The 19,277-nt window shown below is 50.6% G+C and overlaps 1 protein-coding gene across 12 annotated transcripts in view; it reads right to left on the bottom strand.

Annotated features, from left to right (window-relative positions):
• The window catches only part of KIRREL3 (kirre like nephrin family adhesion molecule 3), a 341,383-nt gene that overhangs the window by 39,346 nt on the left and 282,760 nt on the right, over positions 1-19,277 (bottom strand). For all 12 annotated transcript variants that reach the window (XM_030022476.2, XM_030022467.2, XM_030022469.2 and 9 more), the window contains 3 exons: positions 19,010-19,167; positions 15,120-15,270; positions 9,436-9,541 (listed from right to left, as the gene is read on the bottom strand). In XM_030022476.2, coding sequence (XP_029878336.1) covers positions 9,436-9,541; positions 15,120-15,270; positions 19,010-19,167 — 415 coding nt within the window. The remainder of the gene's footprint in view (positions 1-9,435; positions 9,542-15,119; positions 15,271-19,009; positions 19,168-19,277) is intronic.

Raw genomic sequence — 19,277 nt, 5'->3', positions numbered from 1 at the left:
CCAGAGATCTGGGTGCAAAGTTTGCCAGAAATGAGCGGCTTTGGAGACAGATTCGCTCCAACATTGGTAAACTGCAGGACATGAGCAAAGTCTGGAAGACTTGTGAGGCTGCCAGCTCCTGCCCAACGGGATGCCAGTGGTCCTGGCTGGGATGGGGACGGCCACAACCATGGTGCACCCCATGTTTCAGTAAGCCCTTCTGGAACACTCCAGCAAAACCATCCGCCATCCCCCTCCATTGGAGAAGCTCCATCCAACACAGCAGCTTGGGCTGGCTGCTTCATCACTCATTTAACTGGGTACCTTTAATCATTTCTACAACAGGGAGTGGTGCTCGAGAGTACAAAGCGCTTTCCTTCCCCCCCTTTTTGTTTCCCCTTTCCAGCCATCAGACTCTCTCTCCTCTACACTCTCTCCTAATTAGTTCGAGCTGCCTCCAAACATCTCCCACCCACTTGTTCCCATTACCCTGACAAGGCAGGGAACGGGAAGACAAATCTCCCTGTCCTCACACCTCCGTGAGCAAAGGGAGGCTCTTCCAACCTCATCTTCCTGGTCTCACCTGAAGCCGCATGACTTGGCGGAGCCCCCCAGGCAGCCCAGCCTCGCTTCCCAGCTGCAGGGATATTGGTGCCTTTTATTTTACTTCATTACTTTTTTTTTAAAGCATGTCTTTCCCTCTCCACCTGCCACCCAGCCACGCTTCGCTCCCTGTCAGAGGGAGCTGGCAGATGGGGCTGATGCATCACGAAGGAGATCTGAAGAATTCATTTCCCGTTATTTTTTTCTTTCCCCAGCTTTCATTTTCACTTCAGAGCAAAGGTCCAGTTGTCTGGGAGGAAGCTACAAAGACAAACCCGGGCAGGAAAACAGAGATAGTCAGGAAAAATGTTACAGTGCCGATAACTTGAGACCTCGGTGTGCTTTGCATTCATTTCAACTCCCGCTTTAGCTGCATTTTGCTATGTCTATAAATTAGATTTATTCCGTTGCTGCTGTGAAATGCCTGCGGGCCCTTTCCCTGCTCCAGCTTCTCTTGCCTCCCTTGCCGAGTTTGGCTGCGGGAGGCAGCGGGAGAGGTGACAGACCTGCTGAGGGACGGCATATGGACTCACAGCGTCCTGCCGCTGGACAGACGGCAGCCTCGGCCGTCAGAGGAGGAGGGAGCAGATGGGAGCAGGGGGGAGGAAGGCAGCAAAACCAAGGAGAGCCTGCACACTTTCCCCAAGCTGGACTGAAGGAGGGAGCTGGTTAGGGGGGAAGAAGGTCCTAAGCATGCCAAGAAATGGCTGCAAAACCAGAGTGACCGTTCCACCTGAAGATGCTGAGATGCCTCTTGCCTGGACCAGAGGTCTGGTGAGCCGCTCCCCACATCATCTCTCTGCAGTATCCTGGTCAGCAGGGACCCCCGAGGCTCTGCAGGACCGTGTGGGGCTGCCCCAGGTCCCCTTGCTGTCCCCAGCTGAGATGTGCAGGTATTCTTCCCTTGTGAGTATGACACTGAGCCTGATGGATGTCGCGGAGTGTGCCCATGTGCCCACGAGCTTCACACCTTATCTGCAGTTGCAGGCTGCTCTGTAGTGTGTTTCAAACCCTTGACAGTCCCTTTTAAATATTAATAGAGATGTGATTGCGATTTAATAAGAGCTTAATATTGCAGATCCCCCTTCCTTGGCAGAGACTGCTGGGGAGGCAAAATATGTGCCAATTAGGTAGTGGTCTCAGTGATCAGAAGCTCTGGGGAATGCAGGGTACAGGGAGGATGTTCACTTTTATTCTGGGCCTTTCGTGAATGGGCAGAAGAAAGCAAGCAACATACCAAACACACCAACTCCCAGGAGACATTTTTCAAAGCCATCTGAATTCCATACAAAAATATATTCAGGTCTTACAGTGCCAGAACAGGGAAAATGGCCACTGCTGTGGCTTGGCTGCAGGCAGCGCCAGGCGTGCCCATTAAATGGATCATTTGCCATTTCTCCGTCAAAAGTTGCCAATGAAATGCATCGCCCTGAATCTCTGCATCAGCTTCCCACGATCCAATAACCCCTTCTGGCCTTTACAGCCTACGGATCTGTGAACATATTCTATGGCAGCTAAATGGATGAGGCAGGGACAACTTTGGTGGCACGGAAGAGCATTAAACTTCAAATACGCCTTCCCCTGGCCTTTCACCCAGGAACAGAGATGTTGTGCACATCTGGAAGCCCAGCTGACCAAGTGAAGGAGCGATGGAGAGCTAGCTGGAAGAGAGACATCTGCTCCAAGTGCCTGGGGTGATTTCTCCTTCTGTTCAATGGTCCTGGCAGCAGGAAACAATTCCCAAGACACTTCCCTCCCTAAAACCTGAATTCCTCAGCTCTATAGATGAAGCATGTGGCTTCATCATGGTCAAATGAAACACGGTGCATCCATCTAGCAGCCCAGCTCTCCCCACTGCCTGGACATGGGGGTTGACTCCTTTCACTTGAATCCTGCTTTGGACGCATCCCTGGGGGCAGCCCTCTGGCATAGAGAACCCCATCCGAGCAGGTCTGATCCCTGAGGAGTGAGTGTAAGGAATTAGGGATGGGAATCCCTGGGTACTGCAGATGAATCCGTGACTTGCTGACCTTCATTCTGGGCTTCCTCCTGTCCTATCACCACACGCCTAGGGCAGGGGCTGTATCTTCTCTCTTGCCTTGGGGATCTGTTTTGGAGAAGTTGGGTCCATGTGTCGAGCCCACGACCGATCGACTGATGACGGATGTGCTTCTAGCAATCAGTTGGTCCAGCCAGCCACATTTACTGGGGTAGTGAAGGTGCAACGATTCACTCCAGCCAAGCAAGGGCTGGCCATCTGCTCATTCCCTCCTCCCTTCCCCATCCCTTTGATAAGGGTCTCCCAGTTTTGTACTGCTCCTGGCTTTGCTTCTCTTCCACCCAATGTCACCCATCAGCACACACCCTTATTCGCCGGCTCTTTGCCATGTAGCAAAGCAATGCCAAGCCACGAGGTCCCAGAACTGTGCAGACAAGACCCACAGTAAAAAGAGCAGCAGCACTCTGTGGAGTTTGAACTTCTCCTCTGGGTTTTTTAAAACAAAATGTGGGAATGCGTCCCCATGGAACGAATGCCTCTGAGATGGCACAGTGTAAGACAGGCAGGCCAAAGCACAGCTGATGCATATTATTATTTTCTCCTTCTCTTCTCAGAGCTCCTCAATATCAGGTGCAATTTTTCCATATCTACCTGAACCCCAACAAACCTGTCACTTTTCCCTCCCAAGACCAGCAGCCAAAATGCTCACAGACCTGTACTTGGGCATGCTGTACGATCCTTGGAGACAGCAGATCTGCTGAAGGCTCTGGGGCTCTTCATCCACACGTCTCCCTAAGGCTGGGTGGGAAATGCCACCCTGCATCCCCACCAGAGCCAGGACCCTGCAGAGCAGGCTGGAGGAACGGGCCCGGCACTGGATCTCTTGCCTGTTGTTGCCCCTTTGCAACAGCAACAAGTCATACCTTTTTGTTTTCCCCGGCGCAAAGGCAGAGGGAGGCTAGGACACTGCTTCCCATCAGGTGTGTTTGAGCCCCACCACCTTTAAAGAAAACCTCTTTAAGAAGCAGTTGAGTTTGGATTAATATTTGATGAGTGACAGCATGCTGTTGGTTCAAAGATAAAACCTTGTTTACCAAACAAGGTCTTTTCCACAGACCGGAGCCCACTGAGTGAGCAAACAAACAATGCTCCTGCCGCAAGCCGAGCCACACGGTGTGTCGGTGATGACGGTGGGGCTGAGGACAGAGGGATGCTGTGGGCTGGCTCCGAGCTCCGGCACAGCCTGACCAGGCACCCTGTGATCTGGGAAGATGGTGTGGCTCAAGCCCTGACCTGCAGCTGCAGTTCACCAAGCTGGTTGACGCAGGAAGATCTTCACCAATATTTGGGCAGGTGGCACGTTCGGCTTCAGCCCAACAGGGGCAAGTGGAGCTTGCTTGGATCGCACGAAGTGCAATCCCCCTTCTGCTAGAGGATGAGGAAGAAGTGGGGTAGCACCATCCCTGGGTGGCTGTTAAATCAATGCTTCCCAGCTCCTCCCGACCTCTGCTTCTGCTGCAGCATCAGCTGGATCTTCTGCCATGTCCCACACAATTATGGAGAGCTGTGCGTGTTGTTCACAGCTGTCATACGCAATGCCAGAGCCAGACACCTTGCAGCAGCTGGGGAGGGATAGCTCTCTCTTTCCATCTACGTCTGTTTGTCCGTCAGTCCCACGCCTTGTTTTGGAAGTGCAGTGGTCCCCAGAACTGCAGCTGATGCTGGAGGGTGGCTCGAAATGTCCCCCCTCCCTGTGACTACAAAGATAACATTATTTGCAAAGGTCTCTGCTAGCCTTGGGGGTGAGAGCACTGTATCAATGCGCAAGAGTGAGATATGCATTTTTGCCCTGCCTGTACCAACTCCCCATCGCTCTGCAAAAATAACCATCATCAGAGGAGCCCAAAAGGCTGAGGGACTCTGCCTCCTGCAATATTAAACTTTCCCATTTTCTTCTGCCACTTTAAAGATTCTCTTTCTTACTGCGAGTGATGAATAATAACAGCAAAAAAACACCCCACAGACACACAACAGACATCAAAAGCCAAGAGAAGATTGGCAAATAGAGAGATCTGAAGTGAGCAAAGAGGAGGCCTGGTTGTGAGTCGGTTCACGTAGCCCCGACTTCTGTTCCTTTCCATTAATTTTACCCGCCATCACAGGTGGCAGAACAACGGCGACAGCTAATTACTCTCTCTCCCTTTCCCTTTCTTGCCTGTTTGCTTGCAGCAAAAGAAAGTCAGTAAATTCCCAAATTCCCCCCTCCCCATCCCAGAATTGTCCACCGAGAGGCAGAGGTGCGTGGGAAGCGTGTTATTAGAGGAAGACGAGGCGGTGCAATTTGCCCGCACATATGCTCGCTGCCTGGTGAAGCCGTTTGCTGCCGCTGCTCCTCCAGCCTGGCACCGTGGCTACGTGATGCTCTGCCTGCAAACGAACTGGCAGAAGCAGGCAGCGGCTTGAGGCAAAGGGGAGAGGAAGGGGCAGCTTTCCCCCACCACTGTTGGGACACCAGGGAGCCTCTTTGGGCTTTCAGCCCCATGTCCACGGTGCTAAAGCAGATGGGGACACGTCCACAGAGGTGCTGCCAAGCAGCCCGAGGTCCTCTTGAGCCTTTCTCGAGCAGAAGATGCTGCATCGGCAGCAGCAAAGAGCTGTGGAACAGCGTTTCTGTGGGCTGAGCTGCTCTTTAGCTGCAAAGGGAACATGCTCCCAAGTGGAGGTGGGATAAACCTAGGCCAGGTGGGGTATAAGACCCTATAGGGGCCATAGGTTATGTCTGTGCAAAGATTGCTCTATATGGTGAGAGGGAAAACAGGCAAATGACCAAAAACCCTGCTGCCAGGGTTAATTCATCCCTATGCCAAAAAAACCCTGCTCACGCATCGCTGCGATGCCTCTCCAGCCCTCTGCCCGACTCCCGCCGCTTGCTTTTGGTGACACCGGCCTCTCCCGTGTCCAAAAGCGAGTGACAGCCCAGGTGACATCGTGGGTGAACAAATGCCCCTGGGGAAAAAGATGCTCCTTGTCAAGGAATCGTTGCTGCCAGTAAGGAAGGAAGATTGGGATTTCAGCTCCAGCTTCAGCTGCAGGTTGTCCTTAGCTAAGAAAAGGAGCAGAGGAACCATGTCTCCAGCAAAGGACACCCTGCCCCAGCCCTGTCTGCCCCCCAACATCATGAGATGCCAGCGAATTTTAAGGCAGAGGGGTTCTGGCTTTTTCGCCCGTTAGAAAATACCACTGAGGCCAAACATTTCGCGGAAACCTGTCAATTTTGACAAAATGTCATTAACCACTCCTTCACCCCCCGCCCCGAAAAGAGAAGATGTGGCGCAGGCTGTAACTTTCCACTCGGGCTCTGGGAGCAGATTGCTCTGAGGTCTCCTTTCTAACCAGGTTTTCCTTGCATTAAAAAACACACGTATGTGATGTATTATATAAGAGAGCACGAAGAAAACCTCTTAAGGAAAAAGCAGCTGCCTTGATTTCATCAAAACTATATTCTCTATGGGGGGTTGCATAGAGGCAGAGGGGGATTTTTGCCTCTTGGGAAATTGTGTTGAATTTTGTTTCTTTTCCCTTACCACCCTAACAAAGAGAGTGAGGGGTCTGTGCTTAAAACCCCAGGTTGGCAGGACCACAAGGCTGACTTAGTGGCTTCTTGCTAACGAGCAGCACAGTTCACGGATGCTTCCCAGCTGAGCATCTTTGGGTGAAGCCTTTGGGTGAGATGCTTGACCTCACTTGCTTTTCCCAGCCAGAAAAATCCAGGGTGCAAGCGCAGTGCAAAACTTATCACCCCTTGCAAATTCAAACAAGGTGACAGCTTGCTCGTGTATTCAAAGCAGGGATGGTCCTGCGGAGCTGGCTGTGGATTTATGCCCAGAAAAGGGGATTTATGTTGTTTAGACATTTTTCCTTTGTGTTCAGAGCTGTTTACTGACAAACATTGGGAGGTATTAAAAATAAATGTCGGCTGAAGACCAAGATCTAGTATCTCTATCTGAGGATGAAGGAAGCCATAGGAGATATACTAGAGCAGTTCTCTCCCCAGGGAGAAAAAAAAAAAAAAATCACACTTTCTCTCTATTGTTTGTTTTTAAGGCAGAATAAGTTCATTTTTACCAGTGATGGGGTCCCGAGTGGCCCCGAGGATGGCATTGAGCTTATGTTCTGCCTTTTCACACCTCCAAGTATCTCAGTCCTGGGGCTTTACACATCCCATTCCTTTACCCACCTTCCCCCCTAGGCAGAAGCGAGGTGCAAGGGGCTCCTTGCTCGATGTCCCGCTCCGGAGGACTCCAAGCTTCGGTGCCAAAACATCTGCTGCCTTTTCATAGTTAGTGAAGAGCTTTGGGATCTTTTGGAAGGGAAATAAATCCCCCCTGCCAATCAATCACAGCCATTAAGTGGAAGGAAGCCCCACTGAGCACTGCTGAATCCTGTTTGCTTGTCACAGTGGTAGGGAAAAAGCCTTGTGTGATGTTAACATGTCAAGGGAACTTAAGAAATGAGAAACCCAAAGTGCTTGAATTTTTCATGCCTTTTTTTTTCTTCCCCCCAAAAGTCCCTTTTATGTGAAAGCATAACCTGAAAAAAACGTGCCATTAATTTTGATAGTAAAGTCCATCATGAAACGAGTCACAAAGCACTTTGCAGAAAAGGAGAAATCCCAATGGTCAGGCAACAGGAAGGGTGACAAGACGCGTGGCCTTGGGATGGGCGAGGAGGAAAGAAGAGGGCTGCAGGCACATTTGCCACTACAGGGGCCAGCAAAACCCCTGCGCTAACGAGACGGCTCCAAAGACAAGAGAAGCACGGCGGCTATTTGGTGGAGAAAAGCAATCCGGCATTGTTTTGGCCAGGGAGAGCCACGTATCCAGAAGGTGGAAGCATTCGAGAGGAAGGAGAAAACCTAGATGGGAGCCTTCCAAGACTGCTCCACTGTAGAGGGGATCAGCCCAGGGTGGGTTCAGGGATGATGTGAAAGTCCCTGTTGCTGAGGGTCAGGCTAGATGCCCCGTCTTTGGAGCAGAAATTTTGCCAGGCTCTTGCCACCGTCTGGTTCCTTGGCCAAAGGTGGCTGTTTTGCCTTTGACTGTACCAGTAAGACCCACGTGGGATGTTTGCCCAGGTCCTTCCCCAGATTGTCACACACTTCGTTTTCCTCCTAACTGTAAATATGAAAACAGGGCTATTTGTATCTTTGACATTAATTGACTTCTCAAATTAATAACTCTTCTGTGTAACTAGAAACGCAATTATTGCTTTGTTGTGCTGATAGCAGATATCCAGCCGGAAGGAATCGTTCCTACCAGCAAACTCGATTGTACTAATTAAGCTGTACGAGCCTAACAGGAGGCGGGTCATAGTAACCTGTCCCCGGAGGTGCCTCCTCTGTTATTATCAACTGACGCTGTTGCAAAAACAGAACTGATTGCACGCCTGTGCGTGCACGCTCATAACTTCAAGGCAGGAGTGATGAGCGGCTGATTGCAGCGGTGGAACGGGGGCGTACCTGGTTGCTGTGAAATGTCTCAGCGCTGGCTCAGACACGGGCCCTCCTGGCCAAGAGCTGGAGCCAGGAGGCTGAGCACGATGCTCTCTCTTCTCCCAAAATGTGATGATAACCCACCTCGCTTTCCATACCCATATTTTTGTCTGCTTAGACCGAGAAACCTTTGAGAGAAGAGGGGTTTCCTAATGCTAGCAGCCCTCAGATCCATACCCAAAAGCCCACCGCAGTGACTCTGCTCGGTGCAGAGCCATCTGCTGATCTTCTGCAGCGAACGATACTGACTAAATGCAACACAGTGAGCAATGAGCCTCGCTGCTGCAGGGTACGGCCTCGTCCAACCCTGCAGTATCTTGATGACTAGTGATCAAGGGTGGGTTGGGACTGCCTCAGTATAGGGTTGCAGGCGAGGAGCCCCAAGCACTGCCTTCTGCCCACCTACTGCAGTTGCAAGTGATGCAATTTCTCCTCCTGCGATGGCCTCATCAGTGCCAAACTGAGGCCCTCAACTGCTCGTGCCCTGCCCTGCGCTCACTGGAGCACTGATTGAAGATCCCAGGTGGTAGCGACGACCCTACCCACTCAAGGAGAATGTCCCACTCAAGGAGAGCCCATCCCCTATGTCCCCCCACATCTCCAGCCCAGGCATCTCTGCTCTGGCCCCTTCTGAGCTCTGCTCTACGCTACTAGGGTTAGAGAGGCTTCTGGCAGTTGCTTAAGGGTTACATGGAGATGGCAATGGAGTTGTATTGTTCAAATCATAAAAGAGTATGCAAAAAAAAAAAAAGGAATTTTCCCATAATAGACTTTTCACTTGGCGTGCTTTGCTCGTTATGTCCCCAAACAGATGGCTCCGCCAGCTCGCTGCCAGGCCTCTTAATCCACTCCAAAGCGCCAGTGAATCTCTGACCAAGGACTTGCTGCATGCAGCAAAACGTAGCAGACGGCCTAACGCGGAGGCAATTGGAACCTCTCAACATGTAACAACATCATCACGGCAGGAGCAGCACCGGGGAGCCATTGGAGCGGGGATGCTGGGAAAAGGACCACGCCACAGCAGGTCACTGCTGCTCTGCAGGGATCAGGGGCTGTGTCTGGCTCCAGCCACTGCATCCCCCGCCTGGAGGACAGCAGAGGCCGTGGGGATGAGCTAGCACAACCGCCAAGCAGCGATAAACATGGGAGCAAGTGAAATAGCCACCAGAAACCGCAGCCAGAGCTGCTGAGCGCTCTTGGGTCACCTGGAGGAAATAACTTTGCACAGAGGGGAACATGAGAAGCTCTCAACAGAGGGCTGGAGTGAGATGTGGGGTGCTGGCGAGCGAGGCGGCCGCCTTACCTGTACTGGGTGACGGCAGGGTTGGCCTTGGCAGAGCAGTGGAACTTCACAGTGTTATCCTCTAGGACTGGCTGCGGCTCCACGGACAAGTTCACCAAGGGCGGGTCTGCAAAGAGATAGAGACAAGCCCGTGAGCGACCCGAAGACATGGCGCAGCATCCCCTCGCCCACTGCCTGCCAGGCTTCTGAGTCTGGAAAGCAAAATTTGGTCATAAGAAAACATGGCAAAAGCCCTGAGACTCCTTGATGCTGTGATATAACGTTTAGGGCTTTGTAAGACAGGCTCATGTCATGCACGCTGCACTTGTCTTGGAGGGCTTCAATAAATAAGACAGAAAGGGGAGCCATGCACACCATTTGATGTAGCATTTCACTTCAGAAATGTTAATGTAGGCTCTGATTCCCGTTTAAGGAAATAAACTTGCCTGCTTTGAAAAGCTCCCATTTAATATCTTGCTGTGTAATGATGATCTTTTGTCTATCCACTAACTTAAAAGTGGCATTTCTGCTCTTTCATCAGCCTAATCATCTCTGCCAAGTCCTTATTGGTGTCACAGGCCTTTTGGTTCTTCCAACGGGTGCTCGGTTTCTTTTCTTCTTTTTACATGATAAGCATCTAAACGCTTCAGCAGCAAACAAAATTTAGGAGAGAACCAACGAAAGCAAAGGAGAAAAGGGTGCAATGTTTAGATGGGGAATAAGAATACCCAGAGTTGTTTTAATTTTTCATGATGTCTGAGAAGGGGTGTTAGACCTCCAGCTTTAGATTTTAAGGATGGGACCTCATTTGAGGGAAAAAGCAGGAAGAAATGGCTTTGTGGAGAGGTTTTCTAGGTGTCTGAAGAACTAGCTGTCCTGTTGCAGACTGTGTTGGGGCTGCGGAGAGGAGCTGAGGCCAGCTCATTGATCCAGCTGAGGGGCTCTCCTGCCCTTGAGGTGGGACTCTGATGCAGCGTATGCAAAAATACATCCTGAAATAGGACATGTTATGCGCTCACCTCCACCTGCTGCCCCTCTCCCCTTCCTAAATATCTCGGCAATGTCCTTCCCAGCTGGAGAATGGGGAAAGGCTGCAGTTGAGCAGCCACCCTCCCGCCCAGCGCCCAAGCATCTCTGCTGACCTGAGGGAAGTGAAGCTGGTACCCACTGGCCCAGGGGACCTCCCTTAGCATCACATCCTGAGAATGGGGTCAGCCTCACAGGGCTTGGAGGAGGTATGATGCTTGATGTACTGCTCAGATGCTGTGAAGCCATGGCTCTAACACAAGCCCAAGGAGTGTCGTTGTGTTTAATAGGGATGAAAGCTTCCCTGATGGCTTCTCCCTCCACCAGCTTCATCTACCCTACACAAGTCAGGGTCCTGCTAGAGAGACATGCCCCCGTGGCAACTGCTCAGTGCCTTTGCTGGAGGGCACGGGCTCTAACTGGGCGTACTGATGAGAGAACAGCTTGAGTGCCACCCCTCTTCTGGGTACCACTCTGCAAAGGTAATGGCAACGGGTGAAACCTCACACGTATGAGGAGCTGAGGAGGAAAAAGCAATGCTGTGTGCAAAGGCACGGGATGGGTTGGCACTGGCAGAGCTGCAGGGGAGGAGAGGAAAGCAGAAAGTCTGTCCGTGTGCCGAGAGAGCGGGACAGCATCCAAAGCAGCCCTGCGGTATTCCAGCCTGCGAGGTGCGGGGTGGGTTGGGATCATCCTTGCAGCAAGGCCACCAGCTGGGGATGAAAGAAGAGTCTCCGAGGTGGCCTCGGCAGTGACTTTGGCTGGGCGGCAGCCTGGGCGAGACAGGAGGGGGAAAGGCGGCTGGCCGGCGGTGTGCTGCAGTACCCCGGCGTGCTGCAGTGCCTCCTCCTCCGCCGCGTCCCCACCTCATTAGGCCCTGTGATATTTACCCAGCCAGAGCCCCGCTTTGTTGCAAGCAAAGCCACCTGCCTTCTTGATAGGAAATTATGACGGGGAAATTATAGGTATTTTCAATTTACCCTAATTTCATTTTAAAATGTGCAATTCAAATGACAATAAAGATGGGCGCAGTTGGGAATATAAATGAGCTTCCCTAACATAACAGCCCAGAGATATATAGTGGGCTCCTAATTCATTTGCAGGCATCCTGACACTTCCCTATTGTTATACAACAACAGCTAATCACCTTCCTTTGTTAAGTATGAATCACACTTCTCTTTAGTAGCTTCCCCATTGTTTGATGGTTTAGTAGCTGTGCCTACGATTTACAGAGGAGCCTCTTTGTATTAAAATGAGCCCGGCTCCCTCCTGCACTCAAAATAAAAAAAAAAAGGAGATTAAAAAGAAAAAAAAAAAAGAGCAAAGGAAATGAATTAAAGTCTTTGATCTTGCCTTTCACAAATGGGATTGGGCTTTCTAATATTGCAGTAGCTTCCCCGCGAGGCTGCGGGTGCCGCGGATAGCGTGGGTTTGTGTGTGCGAGTGTGTTTTGGGGTATTTTAAAGAAAAAAAAAAAAAGAAGACACAAATTGTAACTCATCAGAATGTAATTCCACTCGGTTACAATTATAATTCCTGCCTGGCTTCTTGTAATTAATTTGAATGATGGAATCAGATAGAGCCAGCCTACAGGCGGCCGGGAGGAGAGCGTGCATGCAAATGCTCGTGTGCCCAGGTACGGCGTATCCCCGCGAGCACGCTCGCACCAGGGGACCACCGTCGCTCCTCGCCAGCCGTGCAGCCAGTGAGGCACCTGAGCAAACCCCTCAGCTCCCACTAGTTTAAATTCGCACCTGGGAAATGATGGCTGGGGTCACCGGCTGAGCTCCCCAGGCTGCAGGCACCGTGCTGGCTCTTGCACTGCCGGGTGCAGATCCCTCGCCATGCTCCCCTCCGATCCGGACCCCCAGACAAGCCCTTCCAAACCTCCACCCTGAATCCAAAAGCAGCCTGTGGGCCAAATGAGGAGGAACGAGGAGCTGGAAGCAGATTAAGATGCCTCTTCAGCTCTGGACTTTCACACACCCCGGTGGGAAGCACAAAGGGGAATCAAACACTCTGGTGCTACAAGGATAAACACAGCAGGAGATCCTCTGACAGTGATGTGGCTCTTATTTTGCTCATCACCCTGGTCCACAGACCCTCCGCTGTTCTTCCCCTACTCCCACCTCCTGCAAGAAACACAGATGCGGTCAAATCCCTTCTTGCCATGAAAAAAAAAAGGTGTAAAAATGAGCAACTGCACATGTGTGTGCAGAGGCTTGGAGCAAATGGCTTTGGATAAGCAATAACCCTGCTCCTCCCCATCCCGGCACGCTGGATGTGCATTTCCATAGAGCCACTGGGCTCTGGCAGTATAAATAGTTTATGGCATATCAAACTATTAAACATGATTTTAATCCCACTTGTGATGTTCTGCACATAACTCACAGGAGGCTGACTTTGATGTGGCTGGTGGAACGGAAATCACATTGAACAGATGTTCCAGCTGGAGTTGCTTAGCGTTTCCATTACAGACCCTGCTCTGGGGTTTTTTTTTTCAGTTCCTCTTTCCCCCCCCCGCCTTTTTTTGGGGGAGGGGAGGGTTTTATGACTCAGCTATTTCATTGCTGCTAAGATGGTCAGGCAGTGCCTGCATGAGATTGATGGGAGCCAAACTTCAACTTTGCATCAGCTGAAAGAAGATATTCTCTCTCACCATGCGCATATACCCTGCATAGGAAATAACCCCCACCCTGGTGTTTCTTTGCTGCGTGTGAGCATTTTTAATGTTCTTTTGAGTTGCAAAAGAAAATGAAAGCAGTAGGAGTGATTTACCAGGCTGTGGCTTCCTGGGAGGGATTATTTTTGGTTCCCTGGGATTATTTTGCAAGGCCATCTCTTTCAAACTGTGCAGCTGGGCAATGCTTGCTATGGTATGAGCAGTGGAGGTGGAGATGTGCAGGCTCCAGGGTGAAATGCGGCAGGTTGTGCCAGGCTGGGGAAAGCTCACCCGCCAACAACTGCTGCCTCCTTCCTTATTCTTGCAGAAACCACTTCTTTTTTTCCTCCCAAAGTGCTGCTTCTCTGCTAGATGTTGGACGAAGACCCATGGGAAGGACCTCCTTTCATCGCTGGGGTGGTGCAGAGGGGTATGCAGTCTACCTTGCCTTTGCAGCCACTCTTGCCCAGGACAATTCCCCAGGAATGGCCCAGATAACTTTTGCTCAAGAAAAGTACCTTTAACTCTTTGCAAAGTGAAAACAGCCAATTGCCAACAGCCAGTTACAGGTTGGGAGGGAAACCTCATGGACTGGGCAGCAGCTAGAGCAGGCTCTTGCATCCAAGAGGGGATGAAATCCACCCCACCACAGGCTGGTTAATGCATCTTGGTATTTTTCTATCCCTCCATCACCCATCCAGCACTGCAAAATTGATATCCTCATTAGACCCCATTAGGAACAACATACTTTTAATAGCTGGATAGGATATTATTATTATTACTTTCACAGCATGGAGTATTTAATGGCTCGAAGTGGAAATTGGTGTTCTTTATTGGGTCTTTCTCTTTTCAAAGCGGATTCCATCACGCTCAGGGATTCAGCTCACGTCTCCTGCCCCACACTGTACAGCACAGTGTAATGATGTCTCCGGCTTTGCGTTGTTTGTGAGAATGCGTGTGCGTCTCCAGCTATTGTAACTGTTTGCCGGCTGTGAAATAACCCATGCTATTATCTCATTTTATCTGGCCGGTTCTGTCAGGACATGCTATCCAGAGACCCAAGAGCCTGTTAATCTTCCAGCAGCAAAAGCTGGAAGTCTTAAATGGTGAATTTTCTGCTGTGCTTGAGTTTGTTCAGCCAGTTTTAATTGGACTCTGGAAAGCAGCTGGCATGCTAATATTGAACACCCTGCATTTGCAAATTGTTGGTAAATACAGCTGCAGGAATTGTGCGTGGAAATGAAGCCCGGCTGGAGGGAGGTCAGGATGAGCCCGAGAGCAACAGCTATTGCAGAGGAGGAGGGAAGAGATCTGTGAAACGTGAATTTTTGAGGAAAGAAGATTTTGCTTCATAGATTTACAGTAAAGGGTAAATGATATGGCTCTCGACACACACCTGTCCCCAGCAGATGGTGATTGACGCTAGCTGTATTTCACGGGAGGGAGACTTCCCACCGATTAGGTGTCTAACATGCTATCTCAGTGGAGAACAATACAAAAAACTTACTGTTGTACAGCCTGTAAGACTGGAAACATGTGCTTTTGTACCAGAAATCTTAATGGGCCTTATCTCTGCTACTGGCTGTGTCCAGAGATGCTGCTTGCTCAGCCAAAACCATTTGGGATCCATCCCTGCTCCAAAGACCCCAGAGGGCCTAGATCAGGGCACACAGTCAGGCCACGTGCAATGGCCACCGGCCACCCAGAGCACGGCAGCTGGTGCTGCTTTTGCTCAAAACCACGGACACAAGGCACAAAAGCTGGGAAGCAGCCTGTCCCTGTGGGTGCTCGTGTCCATCTGGTGCCCCAGGTTGCTCAGGGGAGATGCGATCTCCTGTCTCTGACTTCACTGTATCAATGTACCAGTAAATCCCAGTAAAGGGAAACCCTCAAATCCCAGCATCCTGCTCCTGACTGGAGTCAGACCCATGTGGGCAGTGCTGGGGCGGCAATAGAGAGAGCAGGGAGGCTGAGATCCCGTAGTACCCAGAGGTAGCTCAGCCGGCCGTGTACTCACGCTGGATATCAATGGTGACGGAGGTCTCCTTCCCACTGGGAATGGCTTTGTTGGTGGCGCGGCAGACGATGCTCTCCCCATTCTCAATGTCGGAGGGGGCGATGAAAAGGGTGCTCATGATACTCTCCCTCTTGCCGTCCCGGAGAAGTGTCTGTGGGAGGAGAAACAGAGATGAGAAAAGGCAGTTTCCTACAGGAGAGGGGCTGCTTCCCCTGGCCGAGGGTTGTGGCAGGCTCTGCACATGCACAGCTAGCCCTCGCTCATACGAGTTTCGCAGCCAAGCAGCGCTCTCTGCAATAACAGTTCCTCTGGCTGGAATCTGCCAAGAAGCCTTAGGGGAATAGCATAGACAAATTTCACTGCACTTCCCTGGGAATTGGGCACTTAACTCCCATCTGCTTCCCTCCAGCCTTGCTGTGCCTGGGACTCCAGTGAGATACATGTCACCCACTGTCCCAGGAAAGAGTGAGCCGGGGCACAGATAGGGCAACCAGCTTCCTGAACCTGCTGTCACCTTCTGCACCTATGCCAGGTGAGTGCAAAAAGCTGCCTGGGCCACTTTACGTAGCAATGAGTGGTGATGCCGGCTGCCAGCAGCACGGGACTGATCCTGGCCTTGGGTCCCTGGCTGCTGTGCAGTGGTCCAGCCCAGCCCATGGTAAATCATCACCACTCTGGCTTGCCTCGTGCTGGTGATCACTGTGATGGGGATCAGAGGATGCCGGAGATCCAAAACCTTGAGCCTGGTACAGCAGTGGTTAACCAGCTCTATCTGCTCAGCCTTGGCACCTTGTTTCTTCCCTGGACTTATCTGACTTTTCCAGCCGTGGTGCCCTGCCATGCCTTTATCGGCGAGCCCTGCCTTATCAGACTCCTAATCCTCCTGCAGGTTCTTACAGACCGTGGTCACATCACCTTGTAGCCCTGTCTTTGGTAAACTAAACCGATTGAGCCCTTGGAGACTGTTAAGGTGTTGCATGGTTTTCAATCTTTTAATCATTCTCTGGGCTTTCCTCTGACCTCTCTCCGGTTTATCAACATCATCCAGGGACCAGAAATGCCAGAAACACAGCTTTTCCCAGATGTTGATAATAGTGGTAAATGCCCACGGATGCACCCATCCCTTAACTATGTATTTTGGACCCTGCCTGGCAGTTTTTCTCTCCCAGGCTGTATCCTTCACGTTTCCTCCTCACAATGTAAGACAAGTGCTTTATCGAATTATAAACATATGGCAGCAAGGCTAATGCTTTCACCACCTAGGTTCATCGTGACACAGTGTTCATGCATACAGGTTTGCGCCTCTCAGGTATGCTAGACAAGGAACAGTGCTGAGAAATTGTCACCACTATCAGCCCAGAAGCTGGAGAGAAGTAGGACCAAGACCTATTAGTATGTGATCATCAGGGCTTGAGTGCACCAACAGTACTTAATTTCCCTGACGAACCTCATCTGGGGACTCTACCCAAGAGCTCTTCACCCATAGGCCCAGGAGCTGTATTTAAACTCTGGCTCTAGCTTAAGCCCTGCTTTAGGTGTGGTGATGTAGGCTAGATTTTCTGGCTTGACTTCAGAGCTGCCTCAGCACTATGGACTTTCTGGAGATTGCTGCACTGTGGTTGACCCTTCTGTGACCACCAAACCTGCTCTGCTCCTCTTGTTCTGTGCCCTTGGTGGTAAGGATGCTGCCCTGTGCTTGCTTTGTTGTCCCCTTTTGTGCCTTTCCTTTGTGGAACAGTCCCGCTTTCGGTGCTGAGGATGTGGTGAGCCCTAAGTCTGGGCAGGACCTCCCCCCGGCAGTGCCCCTGAGCTTTGGGTTAGCCTCCAAACCCTGCAGGATCCTGTAATATCCCCTATGGCTATAGGGACCATTCCCTGTCCCCTTCAATAGGGATCAGGGAAAGCATAGGGGTTTTCAGTCAGCTGTGGCTATTCTGTACTGCCTGGCTGTGATTGCAGGGGGGCTGCATATTAATCAATTGGTGGCTTGGAAATTCAGAGAAACAAAGAAATTCTGACTCTGTATAAATGGTTTCAGGCAATCAGTAACCTGAACAGGGTTTCTTCTTGGTTGACTGGAATATCTGGATGAAATGAAATCTGGGTTGGGTTTTAGCTTTCTTGAAAAAGCAGAAAGAAGAGAATTGAAGAATGATATTAAAGGGAGCTTCCAAAGAGAAAGGTTTCTCAGATGCCAAAAATCAAAACCTCCCATTCCAAAAATGTCTAAAATTGGCCACTAGGTTTTCTGAAGGCTGTTTTTCTTTTTTAATATGACAAGGTTAAGACAGCCACAAAAATGATCAAGTCTGGATTTCCTGTGTATGTGTGGGGACTGTGGTGCTTCAGGTGACAAGTGCTGATGCAGCTGGTGCTGCCTGACCACCCCTGTGCATGCCTGGCCCCGGAGCATTGCTTTTCCCTGTTTGTGGCAGGGATGTGTTTGTGGAAGGGCCTCATGGAAACCTCCAGTAAGTCAGGAGAAACTGAAGTTCAGCCTCAAACTGACGTTCTCCTGACCCCAGGAGGAGGGGATGACGTTTCCCCCATGCAGAACAGGACTCCCCTCCCAGATCATACCTGACAGCAGCTTAAAATGCCATGGAAATCTCTGTACTGCATGTGAGATGGAGCTGCAGCCTGAAAAGCTTTTTTTGTTGGAAATATTTTAAAGAAAAATAAAGGGCATTCTTCCTTCTCTGCTACCTACTACTCGTCGGCCTGAAAGGGAAAGGGCTTAAATGTTGGCTCCCCAGGGCCAGGTCTGAGCAGTCTGCAGTGGAGAGGAAGGCTTGGGGTGAATGGGATAAGTCATAAACAACTGCATGTCAGTGGCCTGAATTTTAATTAATTCCACTTGATTTGAGAGAGAGAGAGGTCAGTTCTCTCTGGCTTTAATTAGTGCTGCCCCTTGCATTGCATGCAGGGAGATGGGCAATTTCCCCCTCTGTTCACACCCATTGGCTACAAGGAAGCAGCTCAGCTTTAACTGAGGTATCAGCGAGCTCTGCAGACTGACAGGGAGAAGGAGAGGAGGGTGTTTTGGCTCCTCTGCTTTTCCAAGCAGATCAGGATGCTGCTGGAATGAGGCTGGATGGAGGCTTCACAGTGGTAGCAGAGGGTGAAATGTTTATTAAAAGATCTTCAGGAGCTTGAGAGGAATGCCTTTGACTCCTGACTTTGAAGTTTGCTTGCATTACAAATGGCTGCAAACTGACCCATTTTATGTCTTGAATTTTGTTCTTTAGAAATTTTCATCAGAAATGTCAAGTGTTGCTGAATCTTTAGCACTTACCAGACATCAGGCATCTATAAACAGGAGAACATGTGGGTACCCATTTTGAGTACACTGTTGATTGCTCTTTGATGTTTTCCTTTATGACCCAATAAAGGCTTTCCGTTTAAATTAAAAAATGCCAACAACCCCGACAATTTTTCATGGAAAATTGCAGTTGGAGGAGGGGACATATGTCACTGCAACCACCTTTTTGATTCAGAGGTTCTGCTACAGCCAAGGCCAGGTCAGTGTTGGCTGTGTGGTGCTGTATACAATATTAACACCACACCCAGATGGGATTCTGGGGGGAGAAGTGGGCATGCCAGGCAATTATAAGCTGTGGGAGGGTGCAAAAAGCCAGACAAATTCAGACCAGAGCCCTTTTTGGTGGCAGTCTGTGGTTGCTCACTTGCATCCTCCTGACTGTTTTCCTCCCAGCCTCTCCATGGGGAAGGCTGTATGGGGTGATGTAGGGTGAGAGTCTCAGCTCTGCGGAGCTGAAGGTGCTGTCCTAGATGGTTTGGGGCTGTGTGAAGAGCAGTGTCAGGCCTGGTGCACCTTTCTGAAGCAAGGGAAGAGCACAGCCTTTGTCCGCAGCCCCATCCTGCCTCACCTTGGAGTACGTAGCTCCGTTGATGACTTCTCCTTTCCGCATCCAGATGATGGAGGCTGCTGGCTTGGCATTGTCTGCATGGCAGGTCAAGTTGAGGGGGTCTCCTGCTCTCAGACTGATGATGGGCCCCCCCATAATGACAGGATCATCTGGAGGAACTGGAAGGAAATAGCACAGAGGAGACAATGTCATTTGCTAGCAATAAACCAACCTTTCTGGAGTTACCTGTGGGGTCTGGGCTGCCAGGACTGGACTGTCACCTCGCAAA

This window comes from Aquila chrysaetos, chromosome 8, assembly GCF_900496995.4.
Source record: "Aquila chrysaetos chrysaetos chromosome 8, bAquChr1.4, whole genome shotgun sequence".
Taxonomy (NCBI): domain Eukaryota; kingdom Metazoa; phylum Chordata; class Aves; order Accipitriformes; family Accipitridae; genus Aquila; species Aquila chrysaetos.
The sequence above is the reverse complement of the archived record's forward strand: the minus strand, read 5'-3'. Positions and strand labels throughout refer to the sequence as shown.